At 42.6% G+C, this 21630-nt stretch overlaps 1 protein-coding gene across 1 annotated transcript in view; it reads left to right on the forward strand.

Annotated features, from left to right (window-relative positions):
- The window catches only part of FAM13A (family with sequence similarity 13 member A), a gene marked incomplete at both ends in the record, with an annotated part of 327001 nt that extends 306136 nt beyond the window's left edge, over nt 1-20865 (forward strand). The window contains 8 exon segments of the mRNA XM_079717737.1: nt 237-318; nt 1156-1376; nt 2014-2097; nt 9701-9796; nt 11283-11366; nt 17146-17342; nt 17940-18041; nt 20739-20865. Coding sequence (XP_079573863.1) covers nt 237-318; nt 1156-1376; nt 2014-2097; nt 9701-9796; nt 11283-11366; nt 17146-17342; nt 17940-18041; nt 20739-20865 — 993 coding nt within the window.
- Nucleotides 20866-21630: the final 765 nt, after the last annotated feature.

Raw genomic sequence — 21630 nt, forward strand, 5'->3', positions numbered from 1 at the left:
CTGAGGAATTCTTTGAAAGCATCAAACATAACCAGATAGTATTAAAAAATAAATAAACAACCAGATAGAAAGAAGGATAATGGAATCCCACTGTGAAGTAGCTCTGATTAATCACAGTTCATTTATTATTCCAGTAGAACTCAAATTTTCCTTCCTGTTTAAAACAAACTGATGATCAAACTCTTCTTTTTCCTGCCCCAATTCCAAAACATTTACTCAAGATTTCCTTTTCGCAGCCTTCCCACAGTGACAAAGCCGCCAATCCAGAGGTTCTGAAATGGACAAATGACCTTGCCAAATTCCGGAAACAACTTAAAGGTAGGTGAAGTTCTAGACCTATGGTGTGGTCTCCAGAGAACCAGCCAGGTGCAGAAGCTGTGATCTCACCACGTGCTGCGGGCCACTCACTGCTAAAATATTCCAGGAAAGACAAGTTTCTTGGAGCTGCTTCCCAGGGCTCTAAGTATTTCAGGGCACACTTTCTCCATGTCTTCCCATGGCCTCAATCACGGGGCAACCCAGATCAGCTAAGACGCAAATTTGGCAGCATTTTTTTTACTTCCCTAAATCACTGATATAAGGATGATGGTTTCAACTCGAAGCACCTGTTTAATCCAAGGCTTTATTTGCTATGGAATTAAGACACAGAACACAGATTGATATGAGAAGGATTTGGTCCCTGTCCCTCAAAGCGGTGCTTGCTGTCTTTGGGACACAGAGTCATATACACGATAGAATAGAATACAAAGTGAAAATAATTCCAAAATGAGGTATATACGTCATACAGAAAAAGTTGGCCAGCACTTGGGCGCTAGATCTGCAAATACCTGTAAACGCTAAGGGAATCAGTGTAGGAAGACATCCGCCTCATTCTGAGAACAGCAGACAGGTTGGTGTGGCTAACGCATGGCTGTTAAAGAACTAAAACTTTCTCAGGAATTAGGGTTAGGAAATCATACCAGATAATCCAGGAAGACATTATCATTTTTCTTGGGTTTAACACAATAACCCAGGGATTTTGACTAATATTATAATTAGATACTTTCTTGGGGAAAAATAGACAAGGCTAAGCAGTCGTTAACAGCATAGAAAAACAATCTGGGTTCAGCAGACGTCAATTCCCATACATCTCCACCCCCACATCTTTTCTCCTAGAGTCCAAACTGAAGATATCGGAAGAGGACCTAAGCCCCAGGATGCGGCAGCGAAGCAATACTCTCCCCAAGAGTTTTGGCTCCCAACTTGAGAAAGAAGATGAGAAAAAGCAAGAGCTGGTAGATAAAGCCTTAAAGCCTAGCGTCGAAGCCACGCTGGAATCCATCCAAAGGAAGCTCCAGGAGAAGCGGGTGGAAACCAGCCGTCCTGAGGACATTAAGGTGTGATTCTGTGCAGGCCCCGAGCCGACTGCTAACCCTAAAGCACTCCAGTCAGTGTGGTAGGATGGCAGGGCATGTCCCAGGGTCCCAATGGGAAGGGTGATAGAGCGACACCTTTTTAAACCTCCCACACTCTGAGACGTCCAGAGAAGCAGCAGATAAAACAAACTCAGAGTGTTTTAACCGCAGGTACTTTGGGTTTGGACTACAGCCTGAAAGCAGGAAACCCTGTTGTACAGATTGCAGAATGGACTTGTTTCAGTTAATAGACAGCGTGGTGACTCTCTGAGGATTAGAGACAAGCCTTTGGGAATGTGTGTCCTGTAACTGTAGTCATTGCCGGAGCCGATAAGCTAAGCCCCATGTGCCTTGCAGCCTTGCTTACCTCAATCCGACGTGCCTTTGCCCACTGCATGGGAGATAGGCGTAGTCATAGGTGACGATTCTGCTGTGCTGTCTGTGTTTCCAATAAGACACCGGGAATAGCTAATTCCTAGCTTTGGATGGAGCTAGGGAGAGCTGTTGTATAAACATTCTTTTTGACCTCACCGTGGGAAATCTGTTTAACTAAATAAAGAAGTCGGGACATTCACAAATGTTTTCCCCTTTCTCATTTTCCATCCTTGTGTTTATACAGGATATGACCAAAGACCAGATTGCTAATGAGAAAGTGGCCCTGCAGAAAGCTCTGTTATATTATGAAAGCATTCATGGACGGCCGGTACGTGAGTGCACGGAATTTGCTGATTGGGGTAAATTACCTGGCTTTAGAAGTGGATCTTCTATGTTCAGTATTTTGCAGATGAGGTTCCCTGATGTTTGGATTACTCTGTATTTTCCCCAGAAGTAAGCTTTCGGAAGGCTAAACCAATGATACGAGTTCCACTATCTAGGAGGTGCTAAATTTAATAAAGCTCCAAAGAAAAATTAGTTTGCAACTAAAATGTAGTCACTAGTGTCCTGCTTCGAGGGGAAAATGGTGGAGGGGGATATAAATCGGTGCACAGAGCCCTAGAGGGGGGAGACGTGCCTGCCCCTCTTTCTGCCCCCATAAAGCTGTCATCGCCGGCTCTAGGCATTCTTAGCCATCAAAGGAAGGTGCTCAACTAGAATGATCTGCCCTAAAATTCAGTTTCTCTGCAATGCCGTTTGCAACCTGGGTAGAGAAGTTCCAGCTGCCATCCAGAACCAAAAGTGTGAGGAATCCAAACTATGTCTTTGGAAGCATTTGAGGCAATTTGTTTTTCAGCAAGAGTGTTTATTGAATGTTTGTTGTTAGTCCTGGGGGAGCGAGCAGCATGACAGGCCTCTGCTCCGTTCCTAAGGGAACTCGTAATCAGATCGCCTAGTCAGTGACTCTTAGTAACCTTCTGTTAAGAATGTTGTCAAGAACCCAGCAAGACACGTTCTTACGAGCAGGTGTAAGGAAGCATGAAGTTTATGTTCACAGATGGATTTTTATACCACCAAAGTGCATAGATCTCTTTTCCAGTCTCAGCCATAGCTTTGTAATGGAGAGAGTCTTTTGTTCATCAAAAATATGCTCTTTTAGATAAAGAAACTTGGAGAATAATGCACTAGACTCTCAGATCTGTGAGGGCAGGGATTCTGGGTTTTGTTTACCTAATGGTGGACCTGGTCCTCAGCACCTAGCACAAGACCTGACGCAGAGCACGTGCCCAATAAACCATCTGTTGAATGATCCTCCGTGGTATTTTGGTTCTGAATTTATTAGGTTTAAATTAAAAACAAAAAACAAAAAAAAAAAACTGGAGCTGATGATGATTGATTTTGCTGGCCTGTCCCTGCAGTGGAAAAATACTGGTGCTCTGGGATAATGGTCATGTTTCAAGCCAAGTTTTGTTTTGGATTTTTTAAAGGCGTTGAACCAAGTAGTAAGTGCTCTGGAGCTCTGCTTTATTGTGAAACTTGGTCCTTCTCTTCTGGGGTATTCAGAACTTGTAGAGATGGAACTAAACTTCTTCTAACAGAGAGAAACCCCTTCTCCACTAAAGGGCTGTCCTCACGGCCACCAGGCAGGTCTCCATGAGGGAGGTGGGACTTAGGTATCTTCCATCTTTCCATTGTGTGGATTCAGGTTATGACTTGACAGACTCCTTGAAAGACTTCCTTGCCCGAGGCCCGAGATCTCTCAGCTGAATCCTAGTCTTTACCTTACTGTCAGTGCAGGGGTTTGTGTGCCATGGTCCTTGTTGCTCTGAGTTGGGCACAGAGTCTCTCATTCCGCCTGGACTGTGGCAGCATGCAGGCGGTAGGATCCGCAGACCTAGATTCAAACCTCCGCCCTGCTGACTCCGGCTCCGTGACTCGGCTGCTTAGGTAACTGTCAGAGCCTCAGTGTTTTGTCTTCATAATAGATGTCTGTGATAGGTTGCCATGGAGATGAAATGACATTACACACACACACACACACACACACACACACACACACACACACACACACACACATTTACCTGTAGGCTGTCTGGCATTGAGCAAGTAGGGCAGAGTGGCTTTGGGGAGAGGTGGGTGGGATTCCTCAGTAAATGATAGGTTGCACTTCTGGTACAATTATATGTTCTGCCTTCTGCTGTCTACTTCTTATTAAATGATTGAATCAGGAGAAATGCACATTTTTTAGCACTCTTATCTTTACGAATATGAACTATTAGTTCATGGTCCTTTCTTTCATCATTCTTTTAGATGAAAGAGGAACACTTCTAGGATCTGGATTCTAGCATCTCACAGGGCAGGGGACAAATGCTCTAGGAAGTTCAAGGGTCATTTATTCCTGTTCCTGAGTCGGGCTTTCTGCCTGTCTCTGGAACATGATACTCCAGCCTCCTCAGGAAAAGCAGAGTTCACTTGATATCTGGCCAGTCTGAAAATCAAAGAGTGAACTTTTCATTCTTAGATCTGTGATGTTGCCACGGACCCTGGACTTATACATACGAAACATACATATACTTCCAGAGCTAAACCGTCATTCCAAACCCCGAGTTTTTTAGAAAAGCAGATGCTTAGAGCCTGATGGTTTTTTGCTGAGTCTACAGATTCTCATATAAAAGGACACTAACAGTCAGAATCACAGGCCACATGCGCTGCTTCTGTACATGTTTTAACAAGGCTGTTTGCTCTAACGGGACACCCTCCAGACAGACCTACACATGTAAGGAAAACAAAAACACGCTCATTTACACACTGGCACGTAATTCCCTATGAATTATTCTTGAAGTGTGTCCTTTTCAACATTTGAGGGTCTCATCAGAAGACCACGTCACAGAAGCCCAGCAGACAGTTGCAGCTCCCTGTGTTACCTCCTTTACAGACCCCGATGATGGTGGAGGGGAGAGAGTGGGTGGCTTGCTCACAGCTTCTGGGTTCTCATTGATATATTTTAATCTTTTGTTTAAAAAAGCGGGGAACTAACAGGACCCTAAACGCACCATGTTCAAATTTAAATGCAAATTCTAAAGCCACATATAAATACTATCATTTGTTTATCTGCTGTTTGGGATTATTTGATCTGATCTTTGCCCAGTCAGCCTAGCATTGTTACCTGATGGTAAAGAAGAGAGGGTCACCGTTTTCTGAATCAACGGGCCAAGAATGCGGCCGTTATAAGAACGCATCTCATTTGTCTTCTCCCACTAGTGGTTTTATGACTCAGAGACACCCCTCCACACACAGATTCAGACGATTTTTTGTTTTACTAAGGAGATTTGATATATTTTTCTGAGACTTATAGAGCAACCAAATAGGGTAGTAAGAGACCAGTAGATGAAGATTTCTTTCCATCAAAAGCCAAGATTGAGTGGAAGGTGCTGCCTTCACCCATTAGATCTTCATAGCTAGATGTTCATGCTGTCTTGATTTGGATGTAAACGTGTATCTTAGTCTTAACCCTACTTCCACACATTGAAAGCCACTCAGAGCTGCCCCTTAAATGAAAATTTAAATAAAGGCTTAAAGCAAGAAGAGGGAAGGTATGTTGAAAAGACAATATACTATAAGCTTGGCCTAAAGTCATTTTTAAGCAATTATGGATCATAACGATTTTCTAATTTGAATTCTGCAGTTTACCAGTCGAGAAACCGAGACTCAACCTCACTGGCTCATTCAAAGGGCTATTCTTGGTTAGGAGTGGAATCCCTGAGCAGCTGATGACTCGAGAATAAGAGATGTCAAACTTCCGAACAGTTTGCCCATGGTCCAACTTAATATCAGCGGCCCTTTTTTTAACAGGTTAACCAAGGTGCTGCTTTGTTTTTCTAACTCTTGGTTAGATTTTGGCTCTGCTCACAAATCCAGCACTGATAATTACGTAAGACCTGGCTTTACGAAGGGTGAAAGTTGTATTGACTTTTGGAATCTCCAAGCCTTTGGCTTCAGACATTTATCATGGAAATGATCCTGGTGTAAATCAAGTAGTAGTCTTTCCACCACCTCAGACCTAAAGATCATGGATATTTTTGGTGTTTAGATAATTCCATCAAATGCCAACATTAACTTTGGTAAAATCATGCTGAGTTTTGAGTCTCCATAGTCAAAAACTGGATTTTATCAGATCTCTCACAGGTGATTAGTTCAGAGGGTCATTCATTTTTAAAATGAGCAAGTCATAGAAAATCTAAATATCCGCATTACAAGCCAAATATAAGCCAGCTATCCTCTTCATCTACTCTAACTAGAAAATTTGGTTTTCGAACAAAGAGTTAGGAAGGAAATTGATTCTGTCACATTTGCCATGTCTCGCTGATTTTAGCATTAAGTCTCCTTCCAAAATCCAAAGTCTCCTTTTATAATCCAAAGATGTTTCTACAGTTGACCCTTGAATAATTCGGGAGTTAGGCATTGTTCAACTCTCAGCATAGTCGAAAATCTGAGTATAACTTAGAGCCGGCCCTCTGTATCCATGGTTCCACCATATCTGAGGTTCCGAATCCATGGATGCAACCATGTAGTAGATCGTGTAGTAATGTAGTATTTACTATTGAAAAAAATCCGCGTGTAAGTGGACCCGTGTAGTTCAAACCCATTTTGTTCTACGGTCAGATGTAGTAATAGGATGCTAGTCTGCAATGGGGAAATACTGGCTCCTTATTACTTTTATTTTTCGCACGTCTTTTGGTCACTAAACATCTGTTGTTTATCTTACATAATATTTCACCACATGTCATGGGTTGAAAATTAGGATGTACCTTAATCTCATCTGCAATACATTTAATGAATACATCTTGTAGTAAAAAAAAAAAATTATTTCATGTGTTCCAGTACTAAATTTTGTCATTTTACATGTGAGGTTGTACAAGTCATTTATTTCTATTCCACACACTTATTCGTGGCTCCTGTTGAGCTTCTGTTGAAGTATAACATGAATACAGAAAAGAGCCTAAATTATAAATATATATGTTGATGAATTTTCACAAAGTAGACAAATCCACGTAACCAACATGCTGATCAAGAAATAAAATGTGGCCTGCCCTCTGGAAGCCCTTCTCATGTCCCCTTCCAGTCAATACCATGACCTTCCACCCCACCAACAAAAGCCATTCTCTTGACTTCTAACGTTATACCTTTGATTTGCTTATTTTTGAACTTTGTACAATTAGAACTTTACAGTATGTATTCTTAGGTGTCTGGCTTGTTTTCCTTGGCTTTATTTTTGTGAGGTTAATCCGTGATGTTGCATATAGTTGTGTCCATTCATGTTCATGGCTGTGTAGTAGTCAATTTCAGAACTTATTTGTTCTACTGTTGGGCAGATGGATGGTTTCCAGTTTGGGGTTCATATAAATAGTGCTGTTATGAACATTCTTGTGAATGTCTTTTGTTGAACTTAAGACCACACTTGTTTGGTGTATACCTAAGAGTGGAATTGATGAGTCATATGTTTAGCTTTAGGAGATACTGCCAGATAGTTTTCCAAAGTGTTCCACCCTTGCCAGCACTGAGAGATAGTCCCAGTTTCTCAGCGTTCATTCCGACACTTGACACGGTCTGTCTTTCGTGTCAGCCACTGTGGTAGGTATGTAGTAGTGATGCCTGTGGTTTTACCCTCACTCTTTTTTTTTTTCTTCAAGAAATGGCTGGATTTTATTTATTTATTTATTTATTTATTTATTTATTTATTTATTTATTTATTTTTGCTGTGTTGGGTCTTCGTTTCTGTGCGAAGGCTTTTCTCTGGTTGTGGCAAGCGGGGGCCACTCTTCATCGCGGTGTGCGGGCCTCTCACTATCGCGGCCTCTCTTGTTGCGGAGCACAGGCTCCAGATGCTCAGGCTCAGTAGTTGTGGCTCACGGGCCTAATTGCTCCGCAGCATGTGGGATCCTCCCAGACCAGGGCTCGAACCCGTGTCCCCTGCATTAGCAGGCAGATTCTCAACCACTGTGCCACCAGGGGAGCCCTTCTCACTCTTTTTTTGTATGAAATAATTCCTGTGTTCCCTTCCAGTTCTGACAGTCATCTTTTATGAAATACCAAATTTAAACCTCCTTCTAATATGGTAGATAGTAAAAGCAAGAAAATGCCGCCTCTTGATATTTTGGTAACAGGAAGAGATAGAAAGAAGTGATTATTGTTATTGCTGGTGACAGAAGATAAATCTTCAAGATGTCTTTGCATAATGGCAGTATTCTATCAAGTTTATCCGAAGTTCACTTATTGTTGATCACTTTGAGAAAGGCAAATAAAAAAGGCAACAAAGGATAATCAATTCATGCATAATCTAGACCTGTCTTCAAAGTTGAAGGCCCACAATGCCCATAAGAGAAATTGTCAAAACGAATACTGTTTGCCCTTCCTTACCTCTGTAACCCTTGCCTTATGTGTACAGTAGAAATAAAATGCAGAAGACCAACAGCAAACTTGAAACAAAGATACTTCATCTCTTACTGCATTTAAGTAAACAAATGCATATTTATGAATTTGTCATACCTATTTATATTTGAAATATTCATTCACTCATTTTACAGATATTTATGGAATACTTTTATCATGTCAGGCACTGAAATAGTTACCAGGGGTACAAAAACACACACTCCTGGTGTCAAGGGGCTTATAGTCTAAAGAGAAGACAGACGTGTCAACAAATAGTTACTATAGAGTATAAAAATATATCATCCATTAGGACTGCTATAATACCGTAGACTGGATGGCTTATAAAAGATAGAAATTTACAGTCCTGGAGGCTGGAAGTCCAGGATTAAGGTGCTGGTGTTTAGTGAGGGCCCACTTCCCAGTTCATAGACAGCTATCTTTTTGCTGACCTCACATGGCAGGAGGAGTGAGGGATCTCTCTGGGGTCTCTTTTATAAGGGAACTAATCCCATTCGTGAGGGCTCCATCCTTATGACCTAATCGCCTTCCAAAGGCCCCACTTCCAAATACCGTCACGTCAGGGATTCCTTTTCAACATATGCATTTAGAGTGGGGACGGGGGAGTGAGTGGACACGAACGTTCTGTCTATAGCAAAGCATGTGTGAATTACAAGGTACGCACAGGTTGTGGTAGGTGACATGCAGGGGAGAATGAGCAGGTCTCCCGGAATGGGGCATGTCAGAAGAAGGCTGCACAGGACTGGGAGATGGCTCTTGATCTGGAATTTGCCCAACCAAAGAGCAGTGAGGAGGCCATTCCAGGACAGAGGGAACTAGACAAGGAGGTATGACACAACCTAGTTTCTCTCTGGAGCTTGAGTTAGGAGGAGGAGGAGGATGAGAAGCAGCAGGTAATGCAGGGCTTCAAATACTATGCCAGGTATTTGAGCTTGATTTCTCCCCACTTCCTGTAGAGTCAGTCCTGTAAACATTTTTGAGCCCTGTGCCAGATTTTAGGGCCACAGAGATGAATCAATCCATGTATTCTATGGGCATATGTTCCTTGAATGCCTACTGTTTGCCAGAATTTGTCCCTAAAAACACAATAGTTCCAGGGGGAAGAAAGACATATTTTTTTAAATGATTGCAGACCTGCATGGTAAGTAGTATAATAGAAACACATGCTTTCTTCTTCCCTGGACCTAGAAAATAATCATCTGGGAACTCTCAACCTTCAAGAGTTTTACATAGGACACTAATAATTAATAGTGATCATAGTTTTGATTGAAGAAAAGCAGTACTGCTGAGGGAGTGATTGCCAATGATCTGCACCTGAAGTAGATATTTTAAATATTCACTGATTCATGTTATCAGTTTAATAAATTTTGTAAGACTGGTGAGTCTTCAGTTGCATCACCTGTACTTTCTCTCGGCCCAGAGCGTGCTTGGCCAGTCTGGCCACCAGGAGCAGGCTTCTCAGCTCTTCTGTTCTTGCATTTCAGGTGAGCAAGAATGAACGGCAGGTTATGAAACCGCTGTACGACAGGTACCGCCTGGTCAAACAGATCCTGTCCCGAGCCAGCACCATCCCCATCATTGTGAGTACACCACGGCCTGGTTGTTGATTACCTGGCTGAATGGGCCCTGGCTATATTATTCGGACCCTAACTTGCCTTCTCGTGAAAGAATAGTCTTTCATAGTTGAACCTGCCATTAATATCCATGGCCCCTAAGCTTGAGGGATGAATAATTTATCAAAGACTTCTGAGGCTACGTTTGCCAAAAATGAGCAAATCTGAGGCCGACAGAAATTTTTTTTTCCCTCTTGGGGATATGCCTTGGCCGTATGCATCCATCTGACACATGCTGGGCCAGCTTTCCCACGCTTTCCTCAGAGACGGAGCAGCGAGAGGACGGGGCTGTGCCCTCCGCAGGGCCCCGCTACAAAGAGTCTTAGCGGACTCTGTTAATAGTCTCTCCACCTCCAAGAGATGGATCAGCCCTGCTGGAATCAAATCCAGGGAGAGAGCTTCTAAGGCAGTCAGGAGAGGGACCCTCCTCTTTTTGGAGGATGTAGGAAAGCGTGAGGTGGAAGAAAAGGAAGGACAGCTAACAACTGTGAACTGTGCTCAGTGGCCACCGCCCTTGGACTCCACTGCTTTTGGCCTCTGAACTAGGACTTTGTCAGGAGTAGGGAACAGCGACTGGCCCTCAGCTTGAGGAAACCCTTTCGGGCGCTGGCCAGCCTGCCCCCCACCCCGCCGATCCCAGCCCCGCTGCGAGGGCAGGGTTTCTGCCCTGTCCATCTCGTGGGGACCCTTTGCCTCTGTTTCAGCGCCCACCTCGGGGGTCCTGAGGGTTCCTCTGCTGGCCTGTAGGCTTTGTAGTACGCAGGCGCGGCCTCGCTTTTCTGTTGTTGCTGAAATGCCTGTTCTTCTCAGCTGCGGTTCTTCTGTTCCTCCTTTAAATCTCCTTGTTTATTTCTAGGCCCAAGATACAGTCTCTGTATGTCTTTTAACAGTATATTTGTTCATATTTAATGGGGCAGGGTCCAGAGACCTCAGGCAGGTGTGTTTGAAGAAAGCTACCTTTCTAGACGTTTTCTACAGAATAAATCAGTAAACTAACCAACAAAAGGATTAAATCTAAGAAGTCCTTTTTATTCCCCAGTCAGGGGTCCTTAGTGTCCCTAAGTGGGGTGACTGTATAGCCTCTGTTGATAGCCTTTGCATCGCTTGATGAGCTTACGTTATCATTAGTTGTTCTGGAAGTTTCTGGAAGTTATGGTGACTAGGAGGAAAGGTGGGAGGCAGGTGCTTCTCCTCAGGTTTTTTCTGCGTGTTTGGTTAACATACTCGTGTGCCGTCCTCGCTTTCATGTGGCCTCTGTGGGTGGGGGTCGGGGAGAGCTCCGAAGTGAAGCAGCAACTTGGACAAGAACTTCAGTTGTGTCTGGTTTTCCTGGGACTTCTTGGCGGGGAGGGGTTCGAGTCTGTAGTTAAAAGGCAGAAGTAGATACTTGTGAGGCAGAAGGGGATGGGGAAAGAAGTTCTCCGTGTAACCTGCCTATTAACGCCTGTCGCAGGGTTCCCCTTCCAGCAAGCGGAGAAGCCCTTTGCTGCAGCCAATTATCGAGGGCGAAACTGCTTCCTTCTTCAAGGAGATAAAGGTGAAGACCCCCAGCTGCTAACCGCTTGCTACATCCGCAGCAGTGCCTCTCCCTCCTTCTCTCCCTCTCTCCCTCCTGTGGATGGAAAGCCGCTGTGATCGGGCCCTTTGGTGATGGCTTCCTGCAGCCTTCCCTAAAAATCAGTAGCTGCCACATAGCACAGGGAGATCAGCTCGGTGCTTTGTGACCCCCTAGAGGGGTGGGATAGGGAGGGTGGGAGGGAGGGAGACGCAAGAGGGAGGAGATATGGGGAGATATGTACATGTATAGCTGATTCATTTGTTATACAGCAGAAACTAACACACCACTGTAAAGCAATTACACTCCAGTAAAGATGTTAAAAATAAATAAATAAAATAGAACTAAATAAATATAGAAAAAAATCGGTAGCTGCTTCTAACCAACTTTAAGCAGTCCTCTTTTATTTATGTTATAGACCAGCTGATCTCCTTAGTTTCATTTCATTCCCTCGCTGTTGTGTTTTGTTTTGTTTTGTTTGTTGCTGTTTGCTTGGTTTTTATTTTGCTTGCAGGGATTTTTGTTTTGTTTTCAAAATGTTTTTTGTTTTGTTTCTTTCCCCCTATTTGAGGAATGGATTTTCTGTACTCCAAAATTTTGTTAAATTAACTCATTGGGTAACTTAAAAGAAAAATCTAATTTACTAAGTTTATAGCAAAACCAAAATTAACGAAGGCAGTGTACGTAGCACACACAAAAAATTATCATTTTATAGACACATATCTTAGTTGTCTTTGACAGATATGTGGGTACAGTTTCATCCACTCTCCTTTCCTCTTGCCTTCCCCCTGGCACATTTAGTCCCTGGTGCTAATTTTATAATCTGTTCTTGATCTGTGAATGTAGTGCTGTGACCAGCAGTCACTAGAACGTGCACTTTAATTTTTTCCACCAGTAGTAATCATGGATTTTGTACAGATAAACCTTGTCCTCAGTGGCTACTTTTGCTGAAATGGGAGGAACCATCTGTGCCCATAGATCTGTAGGGACCTAACTGGCCTAGACTAGGATTAGCCTCTTTCATATTTTTGTTTCTGGACAACTGAACACACTGACTGCCTTGTACAGGGCTCTAGAAATGAAAAGTCAAAGTCAATCTTTTAAAAAAAATCGATGACTGTTATTTAGCAGTTAAGTCAGAAGTGGGAGTAAAACCCCAAGTGGAAGTGAGTGTTAAGAGTTTCACTCGTCATATTTCTGTGGCAACCCCAAGCCTGGGGTATCATTTATTTACTGTAGTTAGGAACAATTATTTCAAAATATGGGGGGCCTCGTTCCCACGGAGGGACACCAGTTGAGAACTGCTCCATTTTCTTGCCTGATTCTCTCCACTGTAACTGAGGTAAGGAACCGGAAGCTACAAAGCCGTCTCTTCTCTTCACTCTCTTCCTTTTCTTACCTCCCAAGGGTCTTAACTGCTTCATAGACCTCACTTTAAGGTGTTAGGCAGTGATTGTGCTCACTATTCATATTGTTTAAATAAAACTTGTTTTATAAAAATGCTGTAGATGTGAAATTTAGGCAAGTATGCTACATTGTATCTTCAAAATTAGAGCTATTTTCTTCCAATAAGACTCGATGTTGATGAAAGAAGACAAATTTTATCTAGCTGGTAGTTTCACACAAGAATTAAAACACCGTAATTGAAGAAATCTGGGCAAGTGTGTGCATGAAAATTAGCATATTTCTCTTAGAAGCGTGAGCTAAAACTATTCCTAGATAAAAATGTGTTCTTTAACACATCCGAAATATGACACTTGATAATTGCCTTGTGCAGCGAATGGAAGATACAGGAAGGATGCTCTTTTTAAAAGTTGTTCCTCCAGATCTTATCCTTTAGCTCAGTTTATTTTTTTCACAATTATGTTTTGGCCATTGCTCTTCTACTGGCCCTCACAACGATCAAAATTTCAGATAATTTTGCAATTATTACAATGCTCTCATAAATGGTGTTGTCTTTTAGTTCATTTTGTCCCAGTTGGCCAGGTTTATCAGCATGTATTTGGACTGTATTAATTCTCAGAAATTTGGTTATAATTTAGAATTTGGTGTGTGTGCAGATAAGAAGATTGTATCTAAATGGTTTCTTTGAAAACCATCCCTGATTTTTAATGCTTATGGGAAGACACCAGCTGTGTGTGAAAGAGAGCCAGCTCAATTTCTGAAGCCCTAGAACTTCCAGCCCCCAAAATGCTACAGATCATCTAGTCAGTTCTCTGATCCAACATAAGAGTTTCCGCTAAAACTTCTCTGACAAAATAGAGACATCATCCCTAAGAAGTTATTCCATCCTCAAACTTGAGATGTCTACAGCAATGAAGAGAGTAAGGTCGCTCGTTACATGGGCTAAGCATCAATAAGAGCTAAAAATTTGGGCTTCCCTGGTGGCGCAGTGGTTGAGAGTCCGCCTGCCGATGCAGGGGACACGGGTTTGTGCCCCATTCTGGGAAGATCCCACATGCCGCGGAGCGGCTGGGCCCGTGAGCCATGGCCGCTGAGCCTGTGTGTCCGGAGCCTGTGCTCCGCAATGGGAGAGGCCGGAGCAGTGAGAGGCCCACGTACCGCAAAAAAAAAAAAAAAAAAAAAAGAGCTAAAACTTTATATTATTAGTTTTATAGCTTATCATTTGAAAAACTATCTAAAACAATATCGTAATTATATAATTTTAGAATGTATAAGTTTAATAACTAAAATATAATTAATGAAATAATTAAATTATAGTATTCATAGTTATGATTGTATGACTTTCTACTTACAGGCCTAGTTTTGCCTCTGGAGCAGCATGGACTAAGCATACTGCTTTCTCCTTGAGGGCACTTTGCATATTTACAGTCACCTGCCCTGCCCACTGCCACCCACGCCCTGTGAACATTTTTTCTCCAGGTTGCTCTTACTGTTTCTCATGTGATATGGGCTCTGGACTGTCCAGCAGTGGCTCTGCGCTCTACATCAGTCTCTCTATATCCCTCTTAAAAACTGATACCCAGAACTGAACGTTATTCTAGATGTGGTTTAACCAGCCCAACAGTGGACCAAGGACTAGTCCTGACCTTGATCTAGATGACTAAGGGCCTTCAGTTCTCGAAGTCTGTGCCTACATGACTGTCAATGTGCTGTAAGTTCCTCTTAGTCTTTCTAAGGCAGGATGTCTCAACCTCAGCACTACAGACATCTGGGCCAGATAATTCTTTGTTGTGGAGGACTGGCCTCCACCCACTGGGTGCAAGTAGTGCGCTATGACCATCCCTCCCCAGTGTGACGACCAAAAATGCCTTCAGACATTGCCAAAGTTCCCCTAGGGGGCAAACCTGCCCCCAGTTGAGAACCATGGCTTGTCGCCCTGCCTAACTGTTGATTTATGCAACCCCCAGCTTCCTTTTCCAAGGATTGGTTAGTGTCTGTGTCCACTTTTTTTTTCTAATCTAATTATAGGATGTTGAATTTTTCCAGTTTGTTACTTTTCATACTTCTAGCCTTATGAAATAGATTACATCTAGACTTTATATTCCAGCACACCCAGATTTCCCTACCCACACTGTGTTATCTACACATTTTGTGAATATCTTTGGCACCTTATTCAAGTGACTGCTAAATATTGAGTAAGGATGGGTCAGGTAAAGAGCCTGCTAGAGGCTTCCCTGCAGATTCACATCAGCACTGCAGCAGCACTCTGCATAAATGTTCACAGCCAGCTTTCCTTTCACAAATCAGCCTACCTCATTCTTTATTGAAATCCAGATATTATGCCAGTCCTATCAAAAAAGAAGAAAGTGGTTTTTCTGATTTGTGTACAGGGAGCCAGTGCTAGTCACTGTTGATCACTGATTCTTTTTCAGTTGCTCATATGTTATCTGGATATTGATTCCTTCTAGAATCTACTCAGTATCCACAACAACCTGATGGTCTTACAATTTGAAGATCTGTTTTGCTGTTTCTTTTTCCCTATGTTTTTCAAAGCTTACTGAGAATAGCTTTGTTTAGCTTCATCTTCAAATGCACTGAGTTCTCAGAATGTGCAAGACACGGTCTCCCATTTTGAAGTTCTTTCAGGACCTTGGGATATAATGGATAAGGCTTAGACCCCTAACTTCATTTCTTTCTATCTCGGGCTTTACTACACTCTTAACAGTAATTTGTATTTCTCTTTTAAAGCTGAATTACTGGACTAAGAGACATTTATTGAACACCTAATATAGGCAGGCATTGGCTGAGCTCTGGGAACAGCAGTGAGCAGAGAGCCCCAAATCCCTCCCTCCGTGGAGTTTATAGTCAGGTGGTCCCACCTGGTCTCCTCATCCAGGAAGGGGAGGTGAGCAGAGGCTGAGCAGCACCGCCCCTGTGCCTGGTGTACCTGCTCAGGTACTCAACATGCATTAGCTCAATTCTTACGTAAATGATGTAGATGGTACTTGCCACTTCATCTTATAAAAAAGAGAAACTTTTAAACTATTGATTTAAAAGCCACTTTTACTCTGTGAATTTAAACATGGTTTTAATTTTTAAAAAATTAATAATGAAGCTTTTACTTCCATGGATCAAGAAAAGAGATTGAAGATCTGAAGTCACAGCAAAAAGAATCTGGAAAGGTCCCCTAGTTTTTTGCCAACTTTACCTTCATGCCTTTGTAACAGGAGTTTCATTGTAGCTATGTAATAGTCCTTTTGTTTTGCCTATTTGTTTGCTTCTTTATTCACATTATTTCTCTTCAGAGGCACCATGATAAACATACCAAACTTTATGGTAAGAAGATCCACCACAGACAGTTTGAATCCTGTACTTTTCCTGTGAGCGGTGGTTCCTCCCGCCTCCTGAGAGACATTGGCTGCACTGGCCCTGAAGCCACTTGGTTGAACTAACAACTGATGTTATAATCCTGTTGTTCGTGTAGCTGAACGCCTAACCGATTTTTTAATTTCTCAAGATATTAGGATATTCTTTTCTGGTCTGACTGTACATTTTGGCAGTAAATTACTTCTTTTAAAATCTTTCTTTCAGACTCTGATATCATTTCTTAGAATCACATAGCTTTAAATTGGCACTAAGACATTCTCTTAGGAAAAATAAGTTGACCTCATTTTTCTAATTGCATTTTTATCAAGACAGAGAATATCACACTTTTCTTAGAATCTTGAATGCTGAAAAATACAGCTGTGGTCCTTGGAAACTCTTTGAAAAAACATGAGTTTCATGATTCTGATCATGGAAAGATAAATGTTTTGATCTTCTCAAAAGTTTCCTAAAATTTTGTGCATCAAGCAACCACAAATATTTCATAATCTCAACTTTTAAATAGGAAGGCCGTATTGTTGAATTTCTGAACAATCTTCATAGCTTAAAAAAATTCTGAGACACGTAACTAATAGAATCTTTAAAGCACTGATTTCTGGTGGTGGATTCTTTTTAGGTATTGTCACAGAGCTGAGAATGTTTAGATTCATTTGCTTCTTTTGATTTAGGGTATAAATTATGATGATTGTTCCTTCCTACCCTCGGCCTTGACAACTGTTAATTGTGCTGTATACTAATTTTTTTTACAGCTTTTTTCCCTATTGAGTAGCTGTGTTTAGTGTTTGTCTTATTTACTGTGTACATGTAGATATTCAATAATATATCCATCATGTACACGTGTGTTGCTAAATGTAGCTATATAGAAGAAGCTATATGGGGTCTGGATAATTAAGTGATCGTGAAGTGATACCTGTAATGAAAGAGGGCCCGAAAAAGTGACCCAGTTTTTATTGGGGTTGCTGTGTATCTCCAGGAAGAAGAGGAGGGTTCAGAAGACGATAGCAGCACAAAGCCAGAGTTCACCGTCACCCTGAAAACCGATTTCAATGCACGTTGCTTTCTGGACCAATTTGAAGATGACACTGATGGCTTTATTTCCCCAATGGATGATAAAATACCATCAAAATGCAGCCAGGATACCGGACTTTCAAATCTCCACGCTGCTTCAATGTATGTTGTTTTGGTGGTGGTATTGGAATGTTGTGATGAAAATAATTTTCTGAAATATTATTTTAGCCTTTGTACTTAAATTGGCTGACAAAACGTAAGTGACTTGCTTAGGGTGCATCTATGTGGATAAAACAGGGTTTGCTTGTTTGTTTAACTTCTGGCTCAGTGTTTTTATATGCTTCATCCCGTGTTATCTGAGGGAGCATCTGAGATCTTGCTTAAACAATCGCAAGGTCTCTGTAATGGCATTGTGTGGTTCTGTGCGCCACAGCTCGCCATTTAATACATACCGAGCACAGATGTCATCTCTTTCTTTCTAAGCAAAATATGACAAAGCGCCATGGGAGTTCACAAGCCTGAGGAATTCATAAGTAGCAGGAGCCTCGCAGGAGCCCCAGAAGCCATACCTATCGTCAGTGTGCTTTGGCTTCCAGGGGATGGAAAACATCCATTTCTGGTGACCCTTAGCTCCTTCCACAGTTCCTGCATTTATATGCTTTTCCCTTTCTCCACAACTCCTATCGAGTTGCACATTCCTTACGTTTATAACTATTCAGATTTAACTCAGTTTTCTTGAAATACTTCTGCCCCTCTTAGACCAGAACTCTTGGAACACCTTCAGGAAATGAGAGAAGAAAAGAAAAGGATTCGAAAGAAACTTCGTGATTTTGAAGACAATTTTTTCAGACAAAATGGAAGGTAAGTGCATGTGTTGTCCTTCCCCTCCCCCTCCTCACACACAGCCCTCTTTTTTCTGTGTCACATCTGTGCAAAGCCTCCCATTTGGGAGCCACCCTCCAGCTTTCCTGTAACCTGGCCCTTGGTTTTGCGCCCAGGGCCCCTTTGAGGTTTGCTGGAAATGGTGAGGTTTGTGTGGCCCTTCAGGAAGACGTGCTCCTTGGATGATATCCAAGACCGATACAGATTCAGCTAACATTTACAGAACTCACCTGTCACATCAAATTCTAATCTAAAATGAGCAGCTTAAAGCTAAGTTTCTAGTGGACAGCACTGGTTTTGATTTCTGTTTTTGTTTTTTAATCTTAATAAACTTGAAGGAGAAATAAGGAAAGGGGTACTCTAGGTCTTGCTGGTTTGTAGGCTCATTTTAAAAGCAGAGTCGTCAAGTCAAATGAGAAATACACAGAAACAAGAAGCCCTCCTGACTGATAGAGTGCCTTTCACCAGTGAGTTTTTTTTTTTAAATACATTTTATCACCTAACATTCTTTTTTTTTTTTAATATAAATTTTATTTATTTTTGGCTGCGTTGGTTCTTTGTTGCTGAGTGAGAGCTTCTCATTGCGGTGGCTTCTCTTGTTGCGGAGCACGGGCTCTAGGCACGTGGGCTTCAGTAGTTGTGGCTCGCAGGCTCAGTAGTTGTGGCGCACAGGCTTAGCTGCTCTGCGGCATGTGGGATCTTCCCGGACCAGGGCTCAAACCCATGTCCCCTGCATTGGCAGGCAGATTCTTAACCACTACGCCACCAGGGAAGCCCCTACCAGTGAGTTTTAAGACATACTGTAATCATCATCACAGAGCGCTATGCTGAGGGATAGTCTTTCCTGTTAGCAAGTGACCGCGCACAGAATGTCCAACTCAAGTCACAGCATGAGACCAGGTTAGAGCAGGGAATAGAGCTCCATCTCTCACGTTGGAGTTAAGTTTTATCATTTTAAAATGTTTTATTTTAATCCAAATTATTTAAACAGTGTAAATACAGTTTCTCTTGAAATCTCCTTTTATACTTCTCAAAAGTATTGGGAAATAGAAGTACCATAAAAATTAACTTAGGCATTAAAAATGTACTATATTTCAGTTTATTTCAATTATTATATAAACTTATTTTGGAGATCTCTGATTTGGATCTGTCCTATAATGACTTTCTCAAGATTTATGAATTTTTATACCAAATATTTGTTTATCTTTCTCCATGAATTGTAGGATATTTAGAAAACACAGATAAAAGAAGTAATACCCAAAATGATAATAATACCCAAAGACAAACCAAAGGATTAATGTTTTGATGTGTTTCATTCCAGTCTTCTTTCCAAACATATTTTTGGTTTGTCTGCTCATTTTTTTCCCCATTTGTTTATAGTCACATTATGCACAGATATCCTATAATGACGTAACCTTCACAAGTTTTAAGAAAATACAATTGATGAGAATCAATAATCATCATACAAGTTTAGAACTGTCAGGGACTTCAGATTTCACAAAATCTCGTTCCATCACTTCGTACGTGAGGCAAGTGAAGACCGTCAAAGGCACGTCTGGGGCCAGGGTCAGATGCCCCCTTCCCTTCCCTGCCCTCTCCTGGGAGCATCCAGGGTCCTTTCCTTGAGCAGGCAGAGCAGGAATAAAATCAGTTCATTGAGCGAAATTAAATGAGCCCCAAGCTATCCCATTTCCCATTTTTGCTCTTTAATAAGAAGTAAAGGAAGCCTGGTATTTGAGTGTCTGACATGTGCATTTCCAAGTGAGATGAGAAGCAGGGCAGTGCCGGTTGAGGATAAGGGTAACAGCAGCATTTCGTCAGGTTCTCCTGCGGGTTGTATTAGATCATGGATTCACAGTACTTAGCACAGTGCTCACCCTATAATCAGCTCTCAAGTATAATACTTGTGCACATAAAAAGTATACATATAAAATTACTCAGAGGGCTTCCCTGGTGGCGCAGTGGTTGAGAGTCTGCCTGCCGATGCAGGGGACATGGGTTCGTGCCCTGGTCCGGGAAGATCCCACATGCCGTGGAGTGGCTGGGCCCGTGAGCCATGGCGGCTGAGCCTGCACGTCCGGAGCCTGTGCTCCGCAACGGGAGAGGCCACAACAGTGGGAGGCCTGCGTACCACAAAAAAAAAAAAAAAAAAAATTACTCAGAAACTATAAAGGTTTATTAGTATTCTGTGATCCAATTGCTGAATTCCAAGACTAATTTTTATAGTAAGTAGGAGTATTAACTATTTTTTAAACCCTGTAAATTATGGGTATACCAATTACTAATCAGAAATTTAATGGTTCATTAGGTGAAGTATATAAAAGTGAGAAAGCATTAAGTGTAAGTAAAGGACTTCAGTGTACGGAGACTTGTAGTATGAATTCATATGTAGCAACAGCAGAGAGAGAAAGTTTCTACATTTCTTAGTCTTTCCTGTCGTTCTTCAAGACGCCAGATTAACTCTGAAACTCAGTTGCATGGTGCCTTCTGGGGACACTGTCTTCACTGCTTGTCTAAACCCAGCTCCAGTCTTGATACCAAGTCATGCTTGGCAGCACTGATTCTGTGGGGTGATAAACTGCAAATTTCCACATGATGATCATTCACCTGACGAGCAGTGTCCTCTAGAAGAGACAGCGAATGATCATCAGCCCCTTTTCCCTTTGTTTCCATCAGAAACGTCCAGAAGGAAGACCGCACTCCTATGGCTGAAGAATACAACGGATATAAGCACATCAAGGCCAAACTGAGGCTCTTGGAGGTGCTTATCAGCAAGAGGGACACGGATTCCAAGTCCGTGTGAGGAGGCAGCCCTGTCCGAGCCAAGGGAGCTGGGGATGCAGGGTGAACGTGCCCCCCACCTCCCCTGGCAGAGAGCAGCTCTGCAGAAACTGGAAGGCAGCCTCGGAGCTGGACCTACAAAGAGAGTAGCCCTTCTGCCTCCGGGCCACTGGGATCATCTCCAGTTTCCACTGCCTGCCTTGGAAACCGCCTGGATGGAAGGAGCCCACCGGCCCCCATGTGGGAGTTGTGGAAGGGAAAGTCGAGACCTCTGCGCACCCGAGCGCTCACAGACACACACAGACGCTGTAGTGGAAGCTTCGCTGACACTGGCAGCGACGAATCACTACATTGAGACACACTCACCTACAGAGGATACACGCTGTTCTTCTCTGGATAACTGAGAAACAGCCTGTTCTCTGTGGGACTGTGAGAAAACAAGCTCAGGACTTCACTCTGTAGAGCGAATGTGCTGTGCACATCCAGTGCAGGTGCCCAAGAGAGCACGGGCTCTCTTTGGACCCAGTCAAGTGGGAACCTGCATTGGAGCCCTATTTGCTGCCTCGACCATCCTCGTGACCTTTCCACAGAGCTGCGCCTTTCCCCACTCGTGTGAATCGCTTCCCCTTTAGCTCTCAGGTGGATGGAAGCTGCGTCTGACGTGCAGTCCTCTATTTGACCGTGTGTTTCTTCACGACGTCCTCAGCTGATAGAGAACTGTGATCCCTGACTAGGGCTGGACCATCTGCAGAGGACAGAGGGGATAGAGAAGTAGCTAATATTTGTG

Source organism: Hyperoodon ampullatus (genome assembly GCF_949752795.1).
Source record: "Hyperoodon ampullatus genome assembly, chromosome: 1".
NCBI lineage: Eukaryota > Metazoa > Chordata > Mammalia > Artiodactyla > Ziphiidae > Hyperoodon > Hyperoodon ampullatus.